Below are 27,695 nucleotides of genomic sequence, written 5' to 3'. Positions count from 1 at the left end.
ATGTAACTCATTTTCCCATGTGGACTATCGTACAGGTGCGCGTCATTCGTGAAACAAAGAACATACGAACAACAACAACAACAGCAAAAAAAAAAGGGTATGATTAGATATCTTGAGCTGATGAAATCGTCTCTTGGTTTGAACTCGTATTTAAGTGAACTCAAGTCGTTCAAAAATTGATCTCGTCCCTCTGCTATGAATTAATGAGTCGCCAGTGACTCATTCGCTGGTCCTAGTGAACTCGTTCATCAGGGAGACAATCAATATAGCTTGGCCCGTTGTTAAGCATGTTTGCTACTGCCATTTACTTAGTAACGAGACGCGAATCTTTAGCAAAAAAAAAATGGAGAAAAAAAAAAAACGATGTATTCCTCACTTTCGTATTCACTTGACATTGAAAAATGGCAGAGTGAATTCTCATTGCTTGATTGTAACGTAGAGTACCAGAGGTCTTCTTTAAGCGATTGAAATATCTTCGGGGGAGAGTTAGGCCTTTGGTACAAACACTGCTTTATGCCACGAGATCGTAAATTCCTCACGATAGTGGGGATCCGTTTACCTGTGCGACACTTTTTCCTTTCCTTCCCCCCCTTGCCCGGCAGCGTGTGGTTGGTTCCCCCTGCCAGGCGCGGCGCCGAGGCACAGAAAGAGAGTCCGTCAGTGCTGTGGCAGACGTCGGCGGTTGAGGGTCTGTGTCACAGACCGAACCCCCTTTGAAGGCGGTCTTCGTCTCTTCTTTTTTGGCTTGCTGCATCAAGTTTCTCTCTCGATTCCTGTGGTTTCTTCTGATACGCTGTGGACATTGAAAACTTTTATATCTCTTTTCTGTTAAGTATAGAACACAAATGTAAACTCACCTAACTTTATCACAACTTAAAAGAACTATACAGACATGAAAGTAAATGATGATCAGTGTGATATTAATCAGTTTTTTTCCGTGGCTTTTAGTCTTTGGTGATTAATCTCTCCTTTTAGTTTCTCAGAAGAAAAACAAAACAAAACATTATTTTCTTTATGTTGCGTGTGGATTTAAGTTGATTCTTTACGATAAGAGAAAACTACTTTAGTCACTAAGTAATTACATGCAAATGATACGGTACAGTTAACGCAAAACCAGAACTGATAATAATTACCATACATACTCATATATTACTTTGACATGAAAACCTATATAAAAAGTATTAAGTATTTATCCCCGTGTGTTGAAAAGTTCAGGAAATTCATAAGTGGAATTGATATCGAAGGTGGTTCCATCATCCTAAAGTGTCGCGTTGAACTTCAGCTTCGTTAAGCACCTTGGGGGGATATCCAGTGAAACTCGCCACAATAATTCAATCAGGAGCCAAAAATGCAAAAAAAAACCCCTATGAAACTTTCGAAGTAAAGCCATTAAACTTGGAGGATCGGGGTCGTTAAACAAGCCAGGAGACCTGCATGTCTCGCTGCGGCCCGTGAGACACTTAAACTCCCCTCCCTTCCCTTGCGTCGGCAGAGGAGGATCCAAATCTGATCCAGTTAACTACGAAGTCTGGAAGGGCGGGCGACATCGTGGGGTCGACCTCCTGGTCCTCGCCAATTTCACCTTCGCGCCCGGCCAAACCAGAAACTCTGTGTCTGTGAGTGCTTGTGTGTGTGTCTGTGCATCTCGTCCAGCCGTCTACAATCGCTTCTCGTGGAAGATTTCGCATCTCTGGTCATCCCACGGAGCTCCTGGAAGAGAACACCTTGGGTTGTGAATCTGTCTACCAACGCCTGTGGTGCAGTCCTTCGTCGCGCACACAAGTCCTGCAGAGCCGTGCGACCTTCCCCCACGTATCACCTGAAGGATGAAAATGTGAAAGATTACTCGTGGTGAAGAGGCTGGCTCTCTCCCTCCCTCTCTCTCTCTCTCTCTCGCCTTGTCTCTCGCTGGGGCACCGCCTCTGCACACGTGGACAGAAGCAAGTTCTCCTCACCATCAGGGCAAGATGAAGGTAAGTGTTTAATTAAACTGATGGCGGATGAAGCAGGGGAAATGAAAATCTTCTTTTTCTTTTTTTTTGTATGAGGAAAAAATAATGTATTGACTTTTAATCAACTGGAATGTAACAAGTGAATTGCAAACAGTGCTTAATTGCTTTGGAGTTAATAATGCAGGGCGGAAACCCGAACTACCTAACCGAATCAAAGCTTCATAAAAGCTGGGACGTGGAAGAAGGTGATTCACTACGATGGTGTTTCATTCGTTACAAGATTTTGTTTTTTTTATCCGAATTACCTAAAAAATCATATGTAAGTATAGCTTTATCGCAACAACGGTGACCTTTAAGAAAAAAGGAGGTTAACACGAAAAGGCCAAGAAATCGATGCAGATTCACTAAGTAAACTCCATTTACGAAGCATCGCTTCGGAGCATCACACATCAAATTTAGCGAATCATCTTCAATTACCGTCATTATCCCAGCCATTATGGTTCTAAGCGGCCTCCTGAGCAATGAAGATTGTTTTCGCTTACGCCTGAGATCGATTCTCCCCCGTATGTGGCTGGGTCAAGGGGTGAATTTTACATTGAGGCGGTTCAATGACTAGGTGATGAGCTGGGTGACATGAGTTCGACCCGGGGATTACGAGTAAACAAGTGTCGGACATGGTGTTGATTGGCCTCGAACCTGTACGTATGACTCCTGCACTAGTGTCGAGTCTCGATGAAGGAGGGAGGGCATAATATATACACATTTTCATAAGGAGGGAGGGTATATATATATACATACGCTTTTTCATAAGTTACATATATTTCTTTTACATGTTTTGATACGACTGTTTCGTAGATTTAGGTATGGCCTGATGTATGAGCTTCAGGTGATTCGAACGCGTACCGCTTCGTAGGGCGTATGACTCCATAAACCTTTCCAGAATTGTGTTACCCATTTATTATTTCTATGTGCCAAGTGCTGCACTAGCCAGGCGTTGGTCGTACTGGGGGACTGATGCATAGGACTATAATCTAACGCTGTTGCTCAATGTTCGACTTGATTAATGTTTCTAAAGTGGCGTGCCCCTGGTGATAGCCACTTCGAACTCGTACAGTTTATGTGTGTGTGTTCGAAGTCATCATCTTCGGCGAGGTTGTGATGATATCGTTAGTGGCTTTGGCGAGGTTGTGATTCTATTGTTTTTGGATGTATGGGTGTACCACTGCCGTCAAGGAGCTTCTTACTCAGCGTCCATTGTTTTCCTTGCTACTGATTGTAGCGCAGCCTTGAAGCTGCTATATTATTTGTGTCTGTTTTGTGTGTTTTACCGTGTATTCGTGTTATGTTCGTGAGTTATGTTTTCGTTTCTTCGTGTGTGTGTGTGTGTGTGTGTGTGTGTGTGTGTGTGTGTGTGCGAGGTCTAGAAAATGAGTCCTAGGGCTCTATCATGACTTACCTTGACCTGCAATAAAACCCCGTGTATTGACCGATCCCAAGAGGAAGATGAACACCTTGTACGGCTGTGAGCCGACTGCCCTTGTCTTGGACTCGAACGTGAATCCAAGTGATTCATAATCAGCAACGCTGTCATCACACCATACCATGGAATATCATGAGAAATTAAACCTCTTGATTTAAGTGACATCTTAATTATCAAATTGGTTAATAACAGCTAATGTGCGAAAGTCTTTTGATTAATACGAGAAATGATTAATTATATTTTGGTTGTTTGGCTTCGCCCGAACCACCGTGGTGAAGCATCTAAAGGTTCATAGATCATGTATGATTCGAACCCAACATTCGAATGAACCTCCGCGAGGCATGTCCCTCGGGCTTCCATCAGGGGAAACTTATGCCTCATTTTCTGGCAACCGTCGTGAGAAACATGGCATATTTTTTTTTCAGTTTTGCTCATATGAGAGAGAGAGAGAGAGAGAGAGAGAGAGAGAGAGAGAGAGAGAGAGAGAGAGAGAGAGTATGTATTGGAATGGCCATTGTTGCTTAGCTTCTTCTTGTATCCATTTTGGTTTGATGATATTTTGAGTCCTTTGAGCACGACGGTACGAACGACCTTATGAGCACGACGGTACGACGACCATTTGAGCACGACGGCACGACCCTTGAGCACGATGATACGACCCTTGAGCACGACGGTACGACCCTTGAGCACGATGGTACGACCCTTGAGCACGACGGTACGACCCTTGGGCTTGATGGCCTAGCCTTTGGCTTGATCCGTAGAAAGAAGGTTCAGTCCGTCGCACTCAAGGGTCGTACCGTCGTACTTAATGGTCATACCGTCGTAATTAAGGGTAGTACCGTCGTAATTAAGGGTCGTACCGTCGTACTCAAGGGTCGCACCGTCGTAATTAAGGGTCGCACCGTCGTAATTAAGGGTCGTACTCAAGGGTCGCACCGTCGTAATTAAGGGTCGTACCGTCGTACTCAAGGGTCGCACCGTCGTAATTAAGGGTCGTACCGTCGTACTCAAGGGTCGCACCGTCGTAATTAAGGGTCGTACCGTCGTACTCAAGGGTCACACCGTCGTAATTAAGGGTCGTACCGTCGTAATTAAGGGACGTACCTTCGTACTCAAGGGTCGCACCGTCGTACTTAATGGTCATACCGTCGTAATTAAGGGTCGTACCGTCGTACTCAAGGATCGCACCGTTGTACTTAAGAATATACCGTCGTAATGAAGGGTCGTTATAAAGTTAATGATATAAACTTTCCTTAAACCTCAGTAAAAATTAAGCGAGTCAACCTTTGCCCTGTAATTGCTCCAATTTTTTTTTTCTTGTAATTAGGAAAAGAATAGTATTATCCAATTAAACCTGTATAAAAGAATGTAGAATTTTGTACCAATGGCTTATGTACGAGCGTGTGTATGTAGATGTATGTATGGTGTACGTGTGTGTGTGTGTGTGTGTGTGTGTGTGTGTGTGTGATTACAATTTGTATGATGGGAAACGAGTTTTACGCTTGTGTTGCCCCGTTTTCCAACGTTGTATATATATATGTACCATGTCTTGACTCCTATCTATGGATACATACGTGCACACAGCTTATACCCGATGTGTGTGTGTGTGTGTGTGTGTGTGTGGTAAAAATTCCTCTCCACAATTCGTCACAAAGTGACTGTCGACTATCGGACTAGCCATTGGTGTCGAGCTGCTGACCATAACAGTTCTGGTGGCCATCGCTCCTCCCCCTGGAGAGAGAGACTCACTCACTCACTCACTCACTAGGAAAGCGTCCTGATATATTTTTTTTTTTCCACCCCACGTCTCGTGTGGAGTTTTGTGAGGGGCTGGGCCAATATTGCCGATCCCTTGGAGCGCCACCACCGCTTGCGTCCTTTATCGCTGCTGACTCCCTGACAGCCCCGGTCTAGCAGAGGGACACACACACACACACACACACCACGCGACGCCTCTCGTAAAAACTCGGGATTATTTACAAAGCCCCGAAGTAACGGATCAGCCATAGTCCAGTTGGCGGCACCAACTATATATATATATATATATATATATATATATATATATATATATATATATATATATATATATATATATATTTTTCTTTCAAACTATTCGCCATTTCCCGCATTAGCGAGGTAGCGTTAAGAACAGAGGACTGGGCCTTGAGGGAATACCCTCACCTGGCCCAATTCTCTGTTCCTTCTTTTGGAAAATCAAAAAAGAAAAAACGAGAGGGGAGGATTTCCAGCCCCCCGCTCCCTCCCCTTTTAGTCGCCTTCTACGACACGCAGGGAATACGTGGGAAGTATTCTTTCTCCCCTATCCCCAGGGATAATATATATATATATATATATATATATATATATATATATATATATATATATATATATATATATTGCAAGGACTGAATGTTTGATAGTCACACATGACCTGACATTTTCATTCTGCAGTCTCGTAATACTTTGTCAGCCTTTGTTGTCAATTAGTCTTTAAGTCTTTCGGTAAAACAGATTTCAAAGACCTTCTGTCTGTGAGGCAGCGAAGGGGTCACACAAGGTTTGGGAAATTTTGACCCCGGTGTCTATTGTGTACGTAATATCTACACCGAAAGATACATTTGTCCGCGAATTGATACAGACGTGTGTTTCGTATCACTGTATCATAGCAAGGTTGAGGGCAGTAGCTGGGAGCTGGGCTGTAGCTGGGAGTTGGGTTGTAGCTGGGAGCTATGCTGACAACGCGAATTGTATCTACGTGTCCCCTAACAGAAGCTGTTTTCAATTCAACTATTTAGCCTTGTATAGTCCTGGTGTTTTTTCACCCTATAGTAGAATGCAGTGTTGTAACATAGCCACAGTCCTTTGATGTACGTAAGGTGCTATGCTGTAGTTAAAGACTTATAACATAGCTACAACCCTATGATATGATTATGCTACAATCCTGTGATATAACATGGCCACCACTCTCATGATTTAACCTAGCCACAGCCACTATAATAGAACATAGCTAGAGTTCTCTGTGACATTTCCTCAATCGTGTGGCCTACCATTGCTTCTGATGTAAGGTTCTTACCTCTCGCACAGCCACAAATCTAGTGGCGTTTCAGCGTCAATGAACCAGTTGGTTCATTCTGGGCAAGATGGGGCCAAATTAGATGGCTCACGGGAAGTTTCCGTGGTATAGTGGTTCGCGTACCTGACTGTGAATCACGCACAGTCTTGCAACGGTTCGAAATCTCGGGCTGGGCAGACGGCCGATAGGTAAGGCAACTGTTCATGCTTCCACGGGGGGAAGTCGACGAATGTATAATTTCTTTAGATTATGGTAATATATATATATATATATATATATATATATATATATATATATATATATATATATATATATATATATATATATATATATTCCTATGAGTCCACGGGGAAGTGAAACACGATAAGTTCACAAGTGCACTTTCGTGTAATGATCACATCATTATCAAGGGAGATACAAGAAATATATATATATATATACCGGTATATGTACCGTGTACACGATGGCCTTGATTATCAGGGCATTCAATTGCCAGTACCGTCTCAACTACCACGAAAAAAAAAGAAAAAAAGAAAAATAATTATCTGGCCAACCACTTTGTTCAAGGCCCGGTTGATGGCGTGAACACACACCGTCTCCTTCATACTTGTTTATTCCTTTAATTCATTTATTATATCTGGCCTATCATTATCATATGAATAACAGCAATATCCTTTTTTTATTTTCTTTTATCTTTCAACATTCAAGTCTGAAAAATACGCACTTTTACCGGCCAAAGTAGCGCTGTACATAAGAAATTTTGCAACATACTATTGAAATGGATCGTTTGACATAAACACGAGATATTGAGAGGATATTTTTAGCCTGCATAAAAGAGGGTTGGGTTATGTAGAGCCAATGATGAAAACTAGAAATATGGGAAATTGGCAACAATGAATTGGCATGAAATATATAATTTTAAGTCGTGAGATATACGTGCGTTATTGTAGTTCCTTGGGCACGACGGTACGACCCTTGAGCACCACAATACGACCCTTGAGCACGTCGATATGACACTTGAGCACGACGGTACGACCCTTGAGCACGACGGTATGACACTTGAGCACGACGGTACGACCCTTGAGCACCACAATACGACCCTTGAGCACGTCGATATGACACTTGAGCACGACGGTACGACCCTTGAGCACCACAATACGACCCTTGAGCACGTCGATACGACCCTTGAGCACGACGGTACGACCCTTGAGCATGACGGTACGACCCTTGAGCACAACGGTACGACCCTTGAGCACGACGGTACGACCCTTGAGCACGACGGTACGACCCTTGAGCACGACGGTACGACCCTTGAGCACGACGGTACGACCCTTGAGCACAACGGTTCGACCCTTGAGCACGACGATACGACCCTTGAGCACGACGATACGACCCTTGAGCACAACGGTACGACCCTTAGGTATGATGTTTTAAGGTTCAGGGTCACTTGCAACCTTGCGTTCAAAGGTAGCGGGGGGTCATCGCATCTAAGAATGCCGAGGGCCTTTGATCTAGATAGATATATATATTTTTTCTCTCTCTCTTACTTGGCTCACTCACATGCTCACGAGGTATGTTGCTCAGATGGCATTTTCGTCAAAGAATTCCAGTCCGCCGGAGCGAGAGGAGTGGCTGGTATGGAAGACGTGTTGACCATGTTAGTCGTACAAAGAGATTTACCTCGCTCGAGCAGACCAGAGACGTGAACACACACACACACACACACACACACACACACACACACACACACACACACACACACACACAAAATGATGAAAGGTTGAAGCAGTTTTTTCAGACTTCTCACAAAGACTCCAGTAACATGGTTTAGACCCACACAGACTAGACCTGCAGGCACCATGCTCACACAGACAAGACATACATGAATTATAAGGACGTAAGAAAAAAAAAAGAAACAGAATTCACAAGAAAGACTTCTCGCATAAACACGATGTACAGACGTGCAAGACTCGCGTGGATTATACTCTTCGTAGCCCACCAGGACTGTACACATCAGGTGGACACAGACAGACAGAGAGAGAGAGACAGACAGACAGATGCATCACCAGACTAATGCCCCGACGACCAGATATAGTAAAATTAAGCTTCCACAATCTATATTTACCTACGCCACACTTTAAAAGTCAAGCCAGACTTCAAAGGCCATAGAATAACACAACCCCCAATAGTGTGTGCTAAGAATAACGAAGAGCATTGTACTCGGGTGGGTTGCTTGGTTAGTCTTGAGGCCCCTACGAGTGTCCGAGGCCGACATCATCAAGTTATATCACCGCCCTGAAGAAGGTCTTCCTTGTGGGGTACGACACACGCTCTCAGGCCATGACGCAGACCATCACAGGACCCTTATGTCGTCCAGGACGGCTTCCTCACAGGAACTCCGTCTTCGGCAGAGAGGAACTGTGTCCAGTGTCATCCTCCAACGTGTGCACAAATCACTCGTGCAAAATGCAAGACTCCAGTGACGCGAGGTTGGCTGGTTGGCCGGTTGGCCGCCGCCCGCCCCCCTGCCGCTGTGCAGTGCGTGTGTCTGTCTCTGTCTGTCTCAACACACATGATCATCCCCTCACTTACAGAGGCGCCGTCGTCACTCGGCGTCTGCCACCGACGTCTGCTCCCCCCAAAAAAAAATATATGTTCGGATTTGGAACGTCTTACACGTCACTAAGACAAGTAAGTCGGGACTCATTACAGGAACGATGTCCTTGTGGTTCTTGATCAAGGCTGGTCACCAGTTCGTCGCTGGGATCCGGCACGTAACATGGACTCCTTCGTGGGGGGGTTTAATGGTCTCTCATTGGCTGACGTTTAGAAAATCTCTCGAACCGAAGTTTTAGAGAGATGATGGATGGATGATTCTGTAAGAGATCACCTCATTTTCTCTCGGAGTTGATCACCAGTAACGCCGCTGAAGCCTGTCTGAACTATGACCTGAGGTCATATTTGTTGACATTTCACACAGCTAACCTAAGCCCCTGCCTCTGTTTATTATTTTGATGGTTAATTGAGTACAATTTTTTATTACTGATATGTTAATTATGATAATATCATTATCGTTCATAATAGTAATAATAATTTCAATAATGATAATAATAATGATAATTACTATTATCATTATAATTATTATGGGGTTCGTGGTGTGGATAAGAACAGGGTAAGCGTATTCTGTTGCGTCCCAAGAGAGGAAGAACGGCGTGGAATACGTGATTCAAGATTAGTTATAGGTCTTGGTGACTGTAGTGGAGGATTTACGAGCATTGATAACATATATGCTAAACTGACGAATGTACAAGGGAGAGCTATTTACATGTGAACGTGTTGAGAGTATCGGCCGGTACTAGGTGTCATCATAGATTCATAGCCTGAAGACTGGTGAAGAGCAAGGAGTATCAAATGTTCAAAAAATGACTGAGATTTAGATGTGTACCTGGTCTAGTGTATGGGAGAGAGGTGACTTTGGGGGAGTAACACTGTAGTGTCAAGAAGAGGTAGAGCGTGTGTAGAGCAGGTGTCTGCTTTTAATAATGTACATGAGAAATATATATGGAGAGAGAATGGGACTTACATGTGTCGTTTAGGGATCCGATGAAAACGTATATTGGGGGGATGACAGTGGTCCCTTTCCGAAAGATGCGACGGATATGAAAAATGAAAATGAAATACTGTCTGATGCACCAACGAGTTTTTAACAGGAGGGCGAGGCATGTTTTATGAGCAGGAAGGGAGGAAGTTGGGTAGTTTCCGATGACAGTGGGTCTGTGTTGTGGACGTGCGATGTCGCCATGACTGTTTAATCTGCTTTTTCACCGGATGACGAGAGAGGTGAAAGTTATGAGGGTCCTGGTGCTTGGAACAGGTGTGCAGTATTTGAGAGAGGGGGAGCAGTTGGGAGGTGAATCAACTGCTGTTTGCACATAGCACGGCTCTAGTGCAGACTCTAGAGAGATACACTTCAGAGGTTGGATATAGAGAATAGCAATGTGTTGAATGGAAAACAGATTTGGAATAGATTTAAACACAAGTACGGTAAGTGCAGTAGGTGTGACAGAGGACTGAATGAGGATGAGTTTGAGTGAGGGAGAGCCTGGAGGAAGTGGTGTGCTTCAGGTATCAGAAAGTGGACATGAGAGCAGATGGATCCTTGTGGATTGCAGAGAGGCACAGGGTGGTAGATGGGGATGCTCTTCAAATCGAGTGTGTGTGAGGAGGGTAATACCCGGCACGAGGTGGGAAGATCATATGAAAAATTGCACTGTGAGAAGGAACGGTATGTTAGTATGCTCAGTGCTACTGAGGGTTGCTCAAATGGTTCGGGCATTTAGAGAAGATGAGTGAAGAGAGATCGACAAAAAAGGATGAATGTGTAGGAAGTGGAAATAACGAAAGGGGCAATGGAGAATAAAGATCTAACCTCGGGTGGGTCAGGTGGAAAGACATAGGCTTGGAACCGAAGGCCCTAATCAGGGGTAGAGCAGGCCTATGTGTTCCCAGTGTTGGATATTGGACTAACAGGACGAAACGTCTTCGAGAATCTCGTGATTTTAGTCGTTTCTTTTCAGAATTCTGAGATCCATAGTGACAGGATAAGCAAACGCAGTGCACTCAGCGATGATATCTTCTGCTCATCAGAATGTATGAATAGCTACATCTGCAGACGTCTTACAAGCTACATCATCCGCAGTTCAGTAGAAGCCTGGGGTACTGCAGAAAAATGCGCTCTGGAAATTAGATTTTCTTCGTTCAGTTTTATGAATATGTGTGTGTGTGTGTGTGTGTGTGTGTGTGTGTGTGTGTGTGTGTAATTACGTTTGATTACTTATATGTACACAGTGTTTATGTGTGTACATATTTGTGTGTGCTTATGTATGTGCTCGTGTATTTACGTTTGTGTGCGTATGTGCGTGCGTGTATGTAAGCGGTGGTATGTTAGTCTGTAGTGTTAATCTATTACAAACATGTTCGTTGTTTATATAATTACTCCAACGAACACACACACACACACACACACACACACACACACACACAAAACGAGCGATAACTTTCGCACTTGAACCCCAGTTGCCCCGCCAACACACACACACACACACACCAGCCTGTGTCAACCATGGTGGTTCGGTATGGTGTCTGTGTCATACCATACACAGACAGACACGTGTCTGTGTCCACCATGGTGGCAGGGATGGGGTTCATGTCTAGCCACCAACCTGTTACCACCTCGTTAGCTCAGACAAATATCTGGTCACGCACGGCGCTACCTCGACTGTAAATTTGTTTAACGAACCTAAATATTAAGGACACCACAGTACGCTCGCCCTTCCAGTATATATATATATATATATATATATATATATATATATATATATATATATATGGACGTCATGTAGACACATGTAGGTAGTCCATCGTCCTTGGTATTCGTCAAGTTCGTCAGTCAGCTGCCGTGCCCGGGTCTGATAAGCTTTGCCTCAAGCAATAATCAATAGCGTTGAAGCACAGTACGCAAGCAAGCAGTTCGGGAGACGACTGCCCCTCCCGCCCTCGGTCTCTCACCTCAAGAAATCAGGTGAAAAGGAGAGATGATGATAATGACTGCCATCTTGAACTCCCATGACCAGAATATCGCGATGACGAGTTTACCAGCGATGATGGGATGAGTTTACCAGCGATGATGGGATGAGTTTACCAGCGATGATGGGATGAGTTTACCAGCGATGGTGGGATGAGTTTACCAGCGTTTATGAGAGGAGTTTACTTACCAGCGATGATGAGATGAGTTTACGCGTCGACTGTGTGTACTCAGTGGCACAACCTGTTGGAGAAACAAAGACATAAAAGAAGGAAGACAAGTGTCGACCTCGACCTTTCATCGTACTCATGTGGCTTTAATCAACCTGTCTCTTTCGTTCTGGTACTAGACAGAAGATCAGAATCTGGTCTTTACCGTCCACTCGTGACCCTTACGGTCTGTCTATGGACGGGTAGGTGGCTATGGTTCCTCTCCATTCTCCCTCAGTGATCGGAACCTTAATGTTCGACCGACGTCCTACCTGTTAAAGCAGGTTATCTTCCTCATAGGACAGCTGAAGCTAGGATGGTGAGGAGGTAGCTTCTCCCGCACGGTGTAGGTGAAGCCAGGGTGGTGGCGAGGCAGCTTCTCCCGCACGGTGTAGGTGAAGCCAGGGTGGTGGCGAGGCAGCTTCTCCCGCACGGTGTAGGTGAAGCCAGGGTGGTGGCGAGGCAGCTTCTCCCGCACGGTGTAGGTGAAGCTAGGATGGTGAGGAGGTAGCTTCTCCCGCACGGTGTAGGTGAAGCTAGGATGGTGAGGAGGTAGCTTCTCCCGCACGGTGTAGGTGAAGCCAGGGTGGTGGGGAGGCAGCTTCTCCCGCACGGTGTAGGTGAAGCCAAGATGGTAGAGAAGATACCTTCAGCATCTTCCATCCTTCATGATACAAGTGGAGACGTGGACGAAGCGAAGATGAGATGCTCTGTGAAAACATGTCGTAGAATAAGACATCAAATCCTCCCTGGGCTTCGAGGAACCCTTGTTATTACAAATATAGACATTTCTCCGTCTCATGAGGCAAGCTGAGGGTGCGAGGGATGTGAGGATAGTCATCTCACACGAGGAGATTAGGAGATCACTTGACTCCAGTCTCAAGAATGGCAGTTGAATAGGAGATGTTGGGTAAGGAGGCAGACTCGTCACTATTTCCCCGGGCGTGTCCTGTAAGTCGGTAAACCCCTATACATAAAAGCGGGAACCAAAATTGAAATAGCTCTTTGAGCGAGACGGTGCGACCCTTGAGCACGACTCAGGATCACGTCATCGTATTCAAGGGTCGTACCGTCGTGCTCAAGGGTCGCACCGTCGTGCTCAAGGGTCGTACCGTCGTGCTCAAGGGTCGCACCGTCGTGCTCAAGGGTCAAACCGTCGTGCTCAAGGGGTAAAGTTAAACATACAGTAATGGGGCTGTGTCTAAAGACACGTTTCCTAGTCGCAGAAAGCTTTGACTGACTCGGTGCCCAGCCGTATGCCGTCATATACCTGGAATGGTGCGATCGGCTCGAGATGAAAATTCTCTCTCTTGCTGCCATGTATACTGCACCGACACCAGAAGAACCTCCCATCCACAGCCGGGCCCCACAGACATTTCCGTGGTTCATAAACCCTGGTTCAGTCATTGAGAGCATGTGTCCCGTGTATACCACATTGCTCCAATTCGCTCTGTCCCTTGCACGCCTCACACCCTCCTGCATGTTCGAGCCCCGAGAACTCAAAGCATCTTTCAGTCCATCCTTACACCTGCTTCACACACACACACACACACACACACACACACACACACATATATATATATATATATATATATATATATATATATATATATATATATATATGTGAAAGGAAAAAATGGGGAGAATGTGAAGAGTCCCTCAATGATCGTAAACGTTTATGACACAAGATTATTACTGTACTAACCGACCATAATGACAGACCCATTACAACGTCATAATAAGTATATGGCACCTCTGCAACTTCCTGTTCTTCGGCCCTAGCAACGGATAATCGTTACGAGCCGTTTACCGTGGGTAATAACTCGCTACGAACCATTTACCCCGGTTAATCACACACAGTCATCCATATAGACACACACACATACTTACACCTGGACATGACGTATGGTTCATTATACTCATGCGACGCAATGCAAGGAAATTCGTCACTTCTAGAGAAAAGATACATTGCAGGGTGTCGTATGCAACTTACTTCACCATCAAGACTCGACACTACTTGTATACTTGATGTCTGAGGACCAGAATATGATCTATATATATATATATATATATATATATATATATATATATATATATATATATATATATACACTAACTTACTTCCTGCCTTAGGAGTCCCTTACATCTTTTTCTGGAGGTTCCAGTACCACTTATGATTCCAGCCACGTCCACTGTGTGGGACCGTCAGCCATAAAGCGTAGTGATGTTGTATGTGTGTGTGTGTGTGTGTGTGTGTGTGTGTGTGTGTGTGTGTGTGTGTGTGTGTACTGCAGTTGAGGGGTAAGCGTTCGGTGTGCTCACTGTATATATATATATATATATATATATATATATATATATATATATATATATATATATATATATATATATATATTTGCAGTGCTTGAAATAACAGAGTGTTTGAAAAAGATGGGCATGATATTACGTCAGATTCCAGTTATGCAAATGAGCAATATTTACGAGACGCGCGCAAGTAACAGTGAACATTTATTTCGAAATCTGGCCGTATCAAAGATGAGTTTAGAAAAGTACACACTGGCATGTTATATTACACACGCATTTAATCAACTGTGTAGATAAAAAAAAAACGTTTGAAAAAATGAGTTATTTATCATCGCAGCAAATAACGCACGTAGACATAGCCAGCCGGTGTGTAAATGATGATTTGATTATATTTCTGTACCTCCGAGTGAACGCGGTTAACGAACGATATAAATGATTTATTAAGATGATGTACGCAATACCCTGAAGTTTATTAGATTTTATGGACGCCATTGAAGAAAAAACCGCTTCACAGACGTAAAGTGGTTTTAAAGTGTATGCAGACGTAAAGTAGTTCTAAAGTGTACACAGACGTACAGTAGTTCTAAAGTGTACACAGACGTAAAGTAGTTCTAAAGTGTACACAGACATAAAGTGGTTCTAGAGTGTACACAGACGTAAAGTGGCTCTAAAGTGTACACAGACGTAAAGTGGTTCTAAAGTGTACACAGACATAAAGTAGTTCTAAAGTGTACACAGACGTAAAGTGGTTCTAAAGTGTACACAGACGTAAAGTGGTTCTAAAGTGTACACAAACGTAAAGTGGTTCTAAAGTGTACACAGACGTAAAGTGGTTCTAAAGTGTACACAGACGTAAAGTAGTTCTAAAGTGTACACAGACATAAAGTAGTTCTAAAGTGTACACAGGCGTAAAGTAGTTCTAAAGTGTACACAGACGTAAAGTGGTCCTAAAGTGTACACAGACGTAAAGTGGTTCTAAAGTGTACACAGACATAAAGTGGTTCTAAAGTGTACATAGACATAAAGTGGTTCTAAAATGTACACAGACATAAAGTAGTTCTAAAGTGTACACAGGCGTAAAGTAGTTCTAAAGTGTACATAGACGTAAAGTGGTCCTAAAGTGTACACAGACGTAAAGTGGTTCTAAAATGTACAAGTTCTTTGACAGCTTGGTATCCGAACCATCGTATATAACACCTCGATTAAGGTAATCCACAACTTTGCGAGATTATCACAGATGCCCACCTCTGCCCCTGCTTCATGATCGGCTTGAAAAGCCACTGTTTCAATGAGCCATAGAAACACACACACACACACACACACACACACACACACACACACACACACCGATATACACCCTGCGTTCCATTCAGAACTAAATGATTCTTGACACCAAGTCAACCGGAGAGAAAAAAAATCGAAGGGTCGTCTGACCCAAATAGAAGGAGCAAGGCCTGGCAAATATGACACACCAGGTTACTCCTGGTGCTGCTGTGGTTGTCGTGAGGGAGAGACACGGTTCTTGTTATCCTCTACGCCAGTCTAACCCTCCGTGTCCTCCATCACGGAGGAATAACTCAGCCGGAGACAAGACGACCCCACCCTCCTCACCTCACCTTAAGGGCATCCAATCTAGTCGACAGAGTTTTCAGCCAGCATGAACACGGGATCCCTTTCTTCATCCGGGATTTATGGAAATGTGACCCCCTCGCCAACCTCAGCAAGAGGGGCCATTATATATATATATATATATATATATATATATCCTGAGACTGGTATATCAAGCTCAACAAGAGGGGCCCACTTTATATACACTCAGGAAGGTGCACGGGTTCAGATGAACGAGAGGCCCTCCTCCCTGTGTGTACACCTTAAGGTGGTGGACAAACTGAACAGCATCGTCAATACACCGCAGCTCACACCGACGTGCGCAGTGCACCGCAGCTCACACCGACGTGCGCAGTGCACCGCAGCTCACACTGACGTGCGCAGTGGACCGCAGCTTACACCGACGTGCGCAGTGGACCGCAGCTCACACTGTCGTGTACGGTGCACGTATGCGACACCCACATTGGGTCAGATGCCTCATGATCCTCGGTCACGCTGAGTCACTGAGTGGTTAGGGGTCCGTGCGAGGAAATCACAGTCATTTCCCTGTGGCTTGGCCTCTGGGGAAATCATGAACAGGAGTGTCTGATGTGCAAGTGAGGTCAGGGGATTAACACGGTCATCATTTTGTTAGGTCGCGTCCCCTAAGCTATTGACTGTGTGTGTGTGTGTGTGTGGGTGTGTGTGTGTGTGTGATGGAGAGCGTCAATGCTATAGGGTAAAGGGGGAAAAGAAAGGAGCTTCTTGCAGACGATGGTGGTCGTGTAAAGTAGACGAGGAACACGGAGGCCTTCCTCGGTGGAAGAGGGTGAGCCTGACGGTGTGTTATTCAGGGAGAATTGGTCCTAGTGGCGTGGCTTAGGAAAATTCCCAGACGACAGATAAAGGTGGTTAAGACTTGCTTCTCGTTGCGTACCTCCATCCTGCGTACAGATGGCCTTTACAGTATAGCTGGTTGGTCGGACTAACCTCGTACTCAGGGTACCTCATCTCCCGGGCCTGGAAGGTCATTTGAAATAGTAAACACCAGGGGGAACCGAAGAGTTCCACTGGAGGAGATTAGGTGGAGCGGAGGCACTGTAGCGAAGGCACTGTAGCGGAGGCACTGTAGCGAAGACACTGTAGCGGAGGCACTGTAGCGGAGGCACTGTAGCAAGGCACTGTAGCGGAGGCACTGTAGCGGAGGCACTGTAGCGGAGGAAGTGCCCCAGGAGTGGGTCAGGTATTTTTGCTCCTGGCATTTCTAATAATAGCATATCGAGCATTGTGTATTGGCAGACCAATGACCCCTCGCCAAAGTGGATTACCTTTCGTGCATTTGTCCACGGTGGGATCTCTACCTCCCATGGCTTTGAGGTCTGAGAGCTGTTGAAGCTTATATTATTCATACATGAGAGAGAGAGAGAGAGAGAGAGAGAGAGAGAGAGAGAGAGAGAGAGAGAGAGAGAGAGAGAGAGAACAGCAATTAAGACAAGAGCCTTTAAGTGTTTTTTTTTTGTTTTGTTTCTTTTTTTGACTCGTATCGACAAAGAGGTGGGCCACTCACCTTCACGCAGCTCAGAAATTATCAGACCTCTTGAAAGAGGTTCCAGGGACCTGAGATCCTCTGGAAAAAAATAGCCAGTCAGCCAACATGCCAGCCAGCCAGCCAATAAGCAAGCCGACAAGCCAGCCAGCCAGCCAACAAGCAAGCAGACAAGCCAGGAAGCCAGCCAGCCAACAAGCAAGCCGACAAGCCAGCCAGCCAGCCAACAAGCAAGCCGACAAGCCAGCCAGCCAACAAGCAAGCAGACAAGCCAGCCAGCCAGCCAGCCAACAAGCAAGCCGACAAGCCAGCCAGCCAGCCAACAAGCAAGCCGACAAGACAGCCAGCCAGCCAGCCAGCCAACAAGCAAGCCGGCCAGCCAACCAGTCCCCCTTATATCCTCAGTCATTTCTCTCTATACCACTGGAAGCATCTCCTTGACTTAGCCCAATACCTGGGTGAGATATGTTCCAGCGAGGGTTCCAGAACGCGTGTGGGGATCCCACGCCAGATGTCTGCCGTGCTGACCACAGGAATGGTTAGGATTGGTGAGGGAGGCGGTCAACCCGCCGCTGCTGCTCCTCCTGCCCACAGATCCATCACTTCCAAGGAAATTGGCTTCTCTCTGTGCCAGGTATTGGGGGGGCCGAGGCCTGGCTTCGCTGTGCCTAGTGCTCCACAGAGACCGTCGCACCACAGAGCGTGAGAGAGAGACTCTCTCTCTCTCTCTCTCTCTCTCTCTCTCTCTCTCTCTCTCTCTCTCTCTCCTACGATCATCAGCATTGAGACCCATCGACTCTGACTTCGAGAAGATATCTTTCCCTCGCCTTCCTTCCTTCCTTCCTTCATTTGTTCCTTCTTTTGGAAAGCAATTGTACAGGAAGGGAGGATTCCCGACCCCTTGCTCTCGTGCTTCTTAGTCCCTCTTTTTACGACACACGGTGGAGGGGGGATACATGGGGGTAAATATTTTTCTTCCCTTATCTCTAGTCTTGTCCTGGAACTTTGCGTTCCAAAGGGGTCCATCAATACCCTGCTCCTGGCTGGAGGGTAACATTGAAGCTTGGGGGATGGTGTCATGTTGTAATGATAGGCTGTGTCTAGAACTTGCATGAGAAATATATGAAATGTCTTTGTGGTGTAGTTTCCAGCTGGTTTATGTCTAGGGTGGGGAGAGTAGAGTTTGAGACTGTTTGGGTGGGGTAGAGGAGGAGTGGGTTCATTGGTGTTTGTCTGGTGATTAAAGTGGGACTATGTGTTATCAGTTGTGTGTTTATCCCTGGGGAGGTGGAGGAGGAGGAGGAGGGGAAGTTGGTGAGTTTAGCTTGCTAACGTGTGAGGCAGGGAGGAGTGGGGGAGGTTTTTATATCTGCTGGGGGATTTGGTGCTTGGTTATGAAGTGGGATGGTTGGGAGTAGGACCAGTGCTGTTGCAGAGGACTGAGGTGAAATTGCAATCGTAGTTTTTTTTGTTCTGTTGTGCATGTGATGTGTGTGTATCTGTGGAGAGTGTGTTTAGCCACTGGTGATTGATCGAGGGAGGATGTATCATTGGGAGTACAGTCTCGTCTATGAACCTCTAATTCCAAAGGAGTCTACATATCCCTGCAAGTTGAAGTGGCGCATCCTTGGGCTGTGGGAACCTCTGGAATGGTCCTGGGTAACACCAGAATCTTTCATAGAAATTGATTTTGGTTGTAAATGTAAATTGATATATATATATATATATATATATATATATATATATATATATATATATATATATATGCGTGTCGTAGAAGGCGACTAAAAGGGGAGGGAGCAGGAGGCTGGAAATCCTCCCCTCTCGTTTTTTTTTTTTTCTTTTTTTTAATTTTCCAAAAGAAGGAACAGAGGGGGGCCAGGTGAGGATATTCCACAAAGGCCCAGTCCTCTGTTCTTAACGCTACCTCGCTAATGCGGGAAATGGCGGATAGTTTAAAAGAAAAAGATATTTATATATATATATATATATATATATATATATATATATATATATATATATATATATAGATAGATAGATAGATAGATAGATATAGATAGATAGATATGAGTATGTGTGAACATCTATAGACACATACAGAACCCTTAATCACACAATACCTTGTGCTCTTCGATCATCCCAGCCACACATTTCCATCACCACACGAGACCCTGTTGTGTGTGTGTGTGTGTGTGTGTGTGTGTGTGTGTGTGTGTGTGTGTAGACATGTCACATCCTGTTATCCCTCCAGAGCTGTAGTCTGGTGAGGGAGTGTTGATTGTATGGTCGTCACGTCTCAAGCTCCTAATTGAGCTGGGAGGCTCAGACCGGCTGCATTACATCCTCAAAACATCAGACCTCTTGACACACACACACACACACACACACACACACACACAAATATTTCGATACTCAGATCCTTTTAGACAGGTCTGTGAACCCAGTGAGTCTTCCGGATCCTTTCGCCTGAGCTGCGTCAACCCTAGCAGCAGGCATGTCTCTCCTTTCCTGAAAGTCATGCTAGGACCGACTGCACGCATGGACCACTCAGCATAAATATTCTTCACGGCCAATTTCTCGCCCTGAGCCTTTCCTTTCCTGGAGAACCCACAGTTGCTGGCCTCGACCCGCTACGCCAGGCATTACGTACATCAAGGCTATTATCCACACGTCTCCTCCTCCTCCTCCTCCTCCTCCTCCTTCGGTGACACACGGTGCTCCCTGCCATCATTCTCCTCGGCAAACAGGAATGCAAACGCGGCCCTTCGCGAGGAGCGGCGTTAAAAATGACTTCCCCCGACTCACAACGAACGTATTGTTTTATATTTATATATAAGTCCATTACAGGGCCGGTGAATGTCAAGCTGGGGACGAAGAGATAAATCTAACGAAATGGGCCAATTGGCCCAGATGGCGCGGAGGCTCCAGCTGCGAGGAAGTGTGTAATAGTTCTTTCATAAGCACTTTAGCACGACGGCGCCATCCTTAAACACGACGGCACGACGCTAGAGCACACACGACGATACGACCCTCGAGCACACACGACGATACGACCCTCGAGCACACACGACGATACGACCCTCGAGCACACACGACGATACGACCCTCGAGCACACACTGCGATACGACCCTCGAGCACACACGACGATACGACCCTCGAGCACACACGACCCTCTTGCCTGATATTTTTGCCTAGCTTTTTCATGACCCTTCATAAGGGGTCGGGTGGTCAAAGGTCAAATCATCATACCCAAAAGGTCGTGCCATTATGATCTATAGCTCCTGTCCTCTCGCTTAGAGGGGATCGTACCATCAAGTGTCCATATGGGGTTCAAACGAGCTTCCTGTCTCTTCCTCCTAATATGCTAAGTAGACGCAGCTGTATCCCATGGTACATTCATGAGACTCGTCCTCCTCCTCCTACTCCTCCATGACTGGCGGTCATGAGAGTGCTCATATGTTATACGGGGTCTTAGGTAATATTTTCCGCTGTGGGGTTTGCGAGAGAGAGAGAGAGAGAGAGAGAGAGAGAGAGAGAGAGAGAGAGAGAGAGAGAGAGAGAGAGAGAGAGAGAGAGGGTGTGGTGCGTGGCTAGCCTTAATGGTAGGGGTTCGTTCGTGACTCTCTCTCTCGAATGGTGTGTTTGGTGTTCGACTGGGGTGTGCTGAGAGTAAGCCTACAATGAACAGCCATAGTGACATAAGAGACCATATTCGCAGACTCGCCTTCACCTAGAACCACTCATGCTCCGCCTTCCTACTCGCACACACGACTTACCCTCTCGACGGAGACGCCCTGCTGCTTCTAATAGCTTTCCTACCACACATTTCACAGTCATCTTTATTATCCCAACGATGCACTTTCTTTATTATCTCTACCGTACACTTTCTTAAGATCCGTGAATACCACTTATAAATCCCTCTCTTTCTGTGAATATTTCTCACTCACACTGCAAAGCAAATACTTGATTCACACATCCTCTATCACTCCCTTAACCGCAGTGTTTCTCTCTAATCTAATGCTTCCTAATCTCATCCTCTCAATATCCACTCCCCCATACAGCTTACCAGGTATGGTCAATGAACTCATATATCTGCAATTTAAACATTCGCTTGTTTTCCCTTGACTATATTCAGTGACACTTACACGTGTGTTCCGCCAATCCTCAGACACATCACTTTGAGCCATCCGTACAATGAACATCCTAACTAACCAATCAACAACGTCGTCACCTGATTTGCTGAGAAATTCACCTGCAGTCCCATCCACTCCGGCCGCATTGCCACACTTCGCCTTACTAAACGGATATTTACCACCTCTTTTTTCACCAAACCACTTGCCATGGCTGTCCCACTTTGCAAACCTGTACGTCCAAGACGCTCTACATCTGCAACCTTATCATCTGACACTCAACACCCCTTCAGACTACACACTCCATCTCCTCTTCACGTCTTCTTTTCTTTGTTATCACTTCATTATCTGCTTCCTTCACTGATGCTCCCATTTGTTCTCTTATTCTCTCCACATCATTAATCTCCTTCTAAAATATTTTCATATTCTCCTTGTAGTTTTCTCCATTTCAGGCTTCTACACTTGCCTTTCTAACCTCGTACTTCTCCCGAATCACTTCCACTCCTTCCTGTGGTATTGGAAGAAAACGGAAAGAAAGCAATTCCGAAGAAAACTTTTAAAAGGCTAGGTAAAGCTATTCTAGATGGACGAGGCACTATTGGTTCGAAAGTCGATCCTTAAGTGGGGAAAACGTTTCATAGAAATTACGCTGCGTAAGGAAAGAGAACATTTTTCATGAACTGGAGGGGGAAGTAAGAAGTTGAGGACACTCAGCTTTGGAGACTGCTAGAGACACCTGGGTTTAGAACCTCCAGGGACACCTGGGTTTAGAACCTCTAGGGACACCTGGGTTTAGAACCTCATGTTGGGCGGAGGAACCAAGTAAGTGAGAGGTCTTGAGGGATGTTATTGCATACGGAAGGAAATCGGATTTTACAAGTGGAATACACGAGAGGTAAAGTCATAAGCGTGTTTGATTTCCGAGAGGTTGTATCTTTATAGGGGCTTCCGCAGGAAGTCGGCCACGTCCTTTGGACGGAACCATAGATTATGAAGAGGTTAGGAGAGCGTTGGGCGAGAGCAGATAAGTATTCGGTGTCTTCGTTGCTGTAGAGGTGCGTCGTGGGCATTGAAGTAAAAAGGTCCCTGCTACTGGGTGTAGCGCTGGTCTTGGAGCTGCATGAGCATCCGGGTTTCAGCTTTAGGACCCCAGTGTGGAAGGCGTCCTTGGGGGTATTGCTTGTAATTACCCCAGGACCCGACTTGTGGGTCTAGAAAGTCTTGGTGTTCCGCATGGTCGCTTCCTAAAGGCTCCTGCAGCCAGAGGCTGCGCTACTTTCAGTAGCAGGAAAATGTAGACTCCTTTAAATTGGGATATTTTTTTTATGAGACTTTACTTTCATTGGTACATATTCGCCTAAGGGGACTTCACACTCGCAGTGTAACCTCGAACAGGCGGAGTCCGGGAACACCTTTATATATATATATATATATATATATATATATATATATATATATATATATATATATATATATATATATATATATAATAGTGAAAATATATTTCTTTTTCATCCAGTCTACGTGGAACATGAATACATAATAGATGTAAACTGAAGCCAAGTCTTTGTTGACGTTTGTGAATTTTGGCATTTTCTCGTGTTGTTGTTGTTGCTGCTGACGTCATGAACTGTTCAAGGGAGCCATTCCCTGAATTCGTGAGTGTGACCACCACCTAAGCCGAGCTTAATATCAACGTAGTTATCCGCTCCATTATGTAAGAATATATATATATATATATATATATATATATATATATATATATATATATATATATATATATATATATATATATATAAACAGCCGAAAGTGAGGCAAGCTTTTTAGTAAATGTAATGATGTGGAGAAATCAGGAGTTGAACGAATATATTCCCACCTTGCCTCTATATATAACCCGACCTTGATATTGCACGACCAGCTGCCCCGAAGACGTCTTGGGAAGTAGACGAAAGCCTAGCGTCTCATCTTTCCTTATGATTTATTTGGATATATATATATATATATATATATATATATATATATATATATATATATATATATATATATTTCGTAAAATTGTTTACAATTTTGTAGCACTCCCTCATTTAGACTGAAAGGGGTTACATTTCTAACGATACAAGATTCAATTATCAGTTTCTCCATACGGCATGTGGATAGATAGATATTTTGTGATAGATTCCAAGAAATTGGGGGCTTATGGCCTCGCGTGAGAACACATTTCCCACTTGATACATATCTTGGTCGACCATTATACTTATGCTGACTGATTCGTGCGTGTGAAAAAAAAGTTGATCTGTTTGACCTAAAGTTAACCTGTTGGACCTACGTATAATTTATCACATGATTTACGAGGGAAATACATCGGTAGTTTCATTTATCATGGGGCTATATTCATAAAGAATGAATGGCAGTGTATATCGTCACTGTAAAATATCTTTGATTATAAACGAATGAATGTACAAAACTGATGATATCCCAACGAAGCATATATATATATATATATATATATATATATATATATATATATATATATATATATATATATATATATATATATATATAAACAGCAACAAGTCAAGTGAAGGAAGCTTTGACTATATGTAATAATGTGGTCAGGTCAGTCGGTGACCTGGTGTGACCCTTCCTTCTCTCCCGCCCCTCGAGGGTTAGAGTCAGATCACTTATCCCAGATACTGGGTGTCTGTTCTTGTCTCTCTCTCTATATATATACAACCCGATCTGGATAATGTACGACCAGTTGCCCTGAGCATCTTTTGAAGGATAGACAGGAACCGCGTTTCAGTCTTTCTGTTTCGTGTGGGAATCTATATATATATATATATATATATATATATATATATATATATATATATATATATATATGTAATGTATATATGTATACATATATTTATTTATATATTTATTCGATGACATATAAACGTCGTCAGATCACTTGATACAATACGATGAAGCCTTTCGTGTTCACTTTTTTTTGGGGGGTATGTGTTTTGGGAATTTTGTGTGTGAGTCAGTTTAGTACATGCCAGAGTACTACAGTTATCTCTTTTACGTTGGCTTAAGTTTGAGTTCCTTTGCATGTCCACATACGAGGTTGCATGGTATAGCGGTCGGCGTTGATGATCATGGAGCATGTGGGTTCAAAGAGCCACGAGTACCTCTTGGGTTCAAAGAGCCACGAATACCTCTTGGGTTCATACCACCAGAGTGGTTTGCCCCGAGAGTCCCTTGTGTTCTTGTGGGACTCTCGTGACGCAGCGCTCGGGAAGCCAGCCACGGCCACCGGGTTGGAACCAAGATGATCATGACCTGTTGTGTTGATGCGTGCGCATCTGTGTGAGTAGAGTGCAGGGGAAATATAAACAAGGCGTTCGCTGTCCTCATCGTTGCATCGTGGTAATGAAGGGTTTTAAGACATGTTGAGATGGTGTAGGGATGTGGGAACTCCCGACCACAGAAGGGAAAGTGTGACTCGTGTATGTCTCGGGAACTGTAGTTTCAGATGTATGTTTTTGAGAGTGAGTTGTAAGGCCGGTTTTTCACTAATTGTCTGGTCACTTCACTGGGTTTCATAAGAAAAAAGATGTATGCTGGTATATGTAATACTTGTGCTTATATACATACATTCATGCCATAGTAATATCCTTAACGTGACCTTCTTTCCTGGGTCATCACTGGCTCAGAGGTCAAACAAACGCCCTCTCCATCTGACAGTCGAGGTACCAGGTTAGCGCAGGTCAGTGACCCTTGACTCCTGCTGCTATTGACCCTTTGCTGTTTGTTTTACTCTTGTTTCTCTCTGCTGGAGCTGATGGCTGCCAGCTTTTATCACATGAATGGCTTCTCATTACCTGATGTACTGGGCTATTCCGGGCATGAGCCAGCATCTGTTGCGTCATTCAAATGACTGCATTCGCGAGCTGAGTGGGTTAGGGAGAGTAATTATTCTACTGTGTAATTACCTATCTGTGCTGTACGAGGAGGGGCTTTCCACTCATGTGAGGCTCCATGTCTCTGGCCTTTTCATCCATCGTATAGCTTTTTATTCGATTCGTTCACCACTCACGTACTGTAATACTATAGAAGTACGTGTTTACTTCCCTTCTCATAAGCTCAATCTTTGATTTCATGTTATGGTCCTGGAGGTGTCTTATACCAACAACTTTCTAAGTACTGTTCACTATCCACGTTCATCAGTCTGGGTTAGAGGTTGTGGTCAGGTCACCCCTCACTCTTCTTTGCTCCACGATGGGGTAAATTTAAGGTCTCTAACCTCGTTGTGTGACACTCTCCGACGCCCTTATCTGTGCCTCATGCATGAGTTCTCCGTGCTTCTTGAAGTCCTGGGACCAAATTTGAGAAGCGCATCTGACTTTTAGGATGTGAACAGCTTGCTGGATATTTCCTTATCCATATGATGGAATGCTGTTTTTGATATTCGCCAAGAGACAGTTAGTGTCTCTTACTACTTCCTTAATGTGGGCTTCTGTCGAAAGGTTGAGGACAAGTCTTTCCCCTTAACTCCCTCACACACGTAGATGGAAATGGATTATTATCTGCTAGATAGTATTCATAACAGACGGCCTCCTTCCCCTGGTCCCATCCTGATCACCTCACATTCACTCAGAGTTGAATTTTATCTGCTGCGTACCAGAGCAGAGCTGGGGATTTTGGTCGATGTCTCCCCCACTCTCTACCAAGCCGATGTAATCCTCCTCCGCTTTTTTCTTTTAACTTCCCCCCATTACCTCGGCATGACTAGGTATAAAGCCGACCCTTCCTGGCAAACTCATCCTCATAGATCAAGGAAACTTTGTAGTCTTGAAAGCAGATCACTGCTGGAGCCCCTCCACTGGACTGATTTCGTGTTCATACCCTATTTTTTTTTTTACCTTTTTTCAAGTCCTTTTCTTCTCCCCCTCCCGTCTGATGACGCTTTTCCTGTTCTCTAATTTGACTTATCCACTTCTCTATCTCTTCCTCCAGTGTACAAACCTCTCATTATCCTGTCTGTAGTTTGTCATCAATTTCTCCAGTCTTTTGGTCTGTATTGATTCAGTCCTTGTTTCTTTCTTCCCAAGGTCACCTTGTCTTAGATCTAGTCATCACTGAGTGGTTATGGTTGATGCTTTCCCCTGTACGCGTCACCATCCTTCGTCCCCCGAACCCTCTCTCTCTCTCGTGGCCGGATATCCCACCCAGTGTGTTTACCTGTAAAATATTTACACTTTTCACTGGCCTCGGGGAATGTAAACATAATTCACAGCTCGCGCCGGCCACCTGTTGCGTCATCATTACCACTTGTGGCGTCATCACTCGTTGCCTCCGGCGTCCACTTGGGCCCTTGGCTGATCCCGGGGCAACACAAAGCCTAGGGAACAGGGCAACACAAGGCCATGGGGCCGGGGCAACACCTGAAGGATGGGATAATGATGATCCCAACACCTGAAGGATGGGATAATGATGATCCCCTGCACCTAGAGAATGGGATATGTCATCAATTTAGCAATTCTAATTGGAGAAAGAAGATGGGATAATAGATTATGTAGTGCGTTAGACTTGTCGTCATATTTCATACACCTCCCAAAAAACATCATATCAGTCCTTGCAGTATATAGCCAATTATGCTGAATCCTACATATATATATATATATATATATATATATATATATATATATATATATATGCCATATTTCACGTGCATCTGTATTTAATTCACTCAGTCGAATTGTATCCCTTTTAATGACATAGTTAAGCACAAGTCTTTGCCTCGTAGTCAACTCTGAATGTTATACATATATATTCTCATAA

General features: G+C 44.5%; 1 protein-coding gene across 2 annotated transcripts in view; it reads left to right on the top strand.

The window, feature by feature from the left end:
- The first annotated feature begins 401 nt into the window (after window positions 1-401).
- LOC139766929 (zwei Ig domain protein zig-8-like) overlaps window positions 402-27,695 on the top strand; it is a 41,744-nt gene continuing 14,450 nt past the window's right edge. The window contains exon 1 of one of the 2 annotated variants that reach the window (XM_071695980.1): window positions 402-1,973. In XM_071695980.1, coding sequence (XP_071552081.1) covers window positions 1,968-1,973 — 6 coding nt within the window. In that variant the 5' untranslated portion in view covers window positions 402-1,967. The remainder of the gene's footprint in view (window positions 1,974-27,695) is intronic. The other variant, XM_071695979.1, reaches the window with a different exon arrangement.

This window comes from Panulirus ornatus, chromosome 58 (assembly GCF_036320965.1).
Source record: "Panulirus ornatus isolate Po-2019 chromosome 58, ASM3632096v1, whole genome shotgun sequence".
Lineage (NCBI taxonomy): Eukaryota > Metazoa > Arthropoda > Malacostraca > Decapoda > Palinuridae > Panulirus > Panulirus ornatus.
Note: the sequence above shows the minus strand (reverse complement) of the source record. Positions and strands in the feature narration are given on the sequence as shown.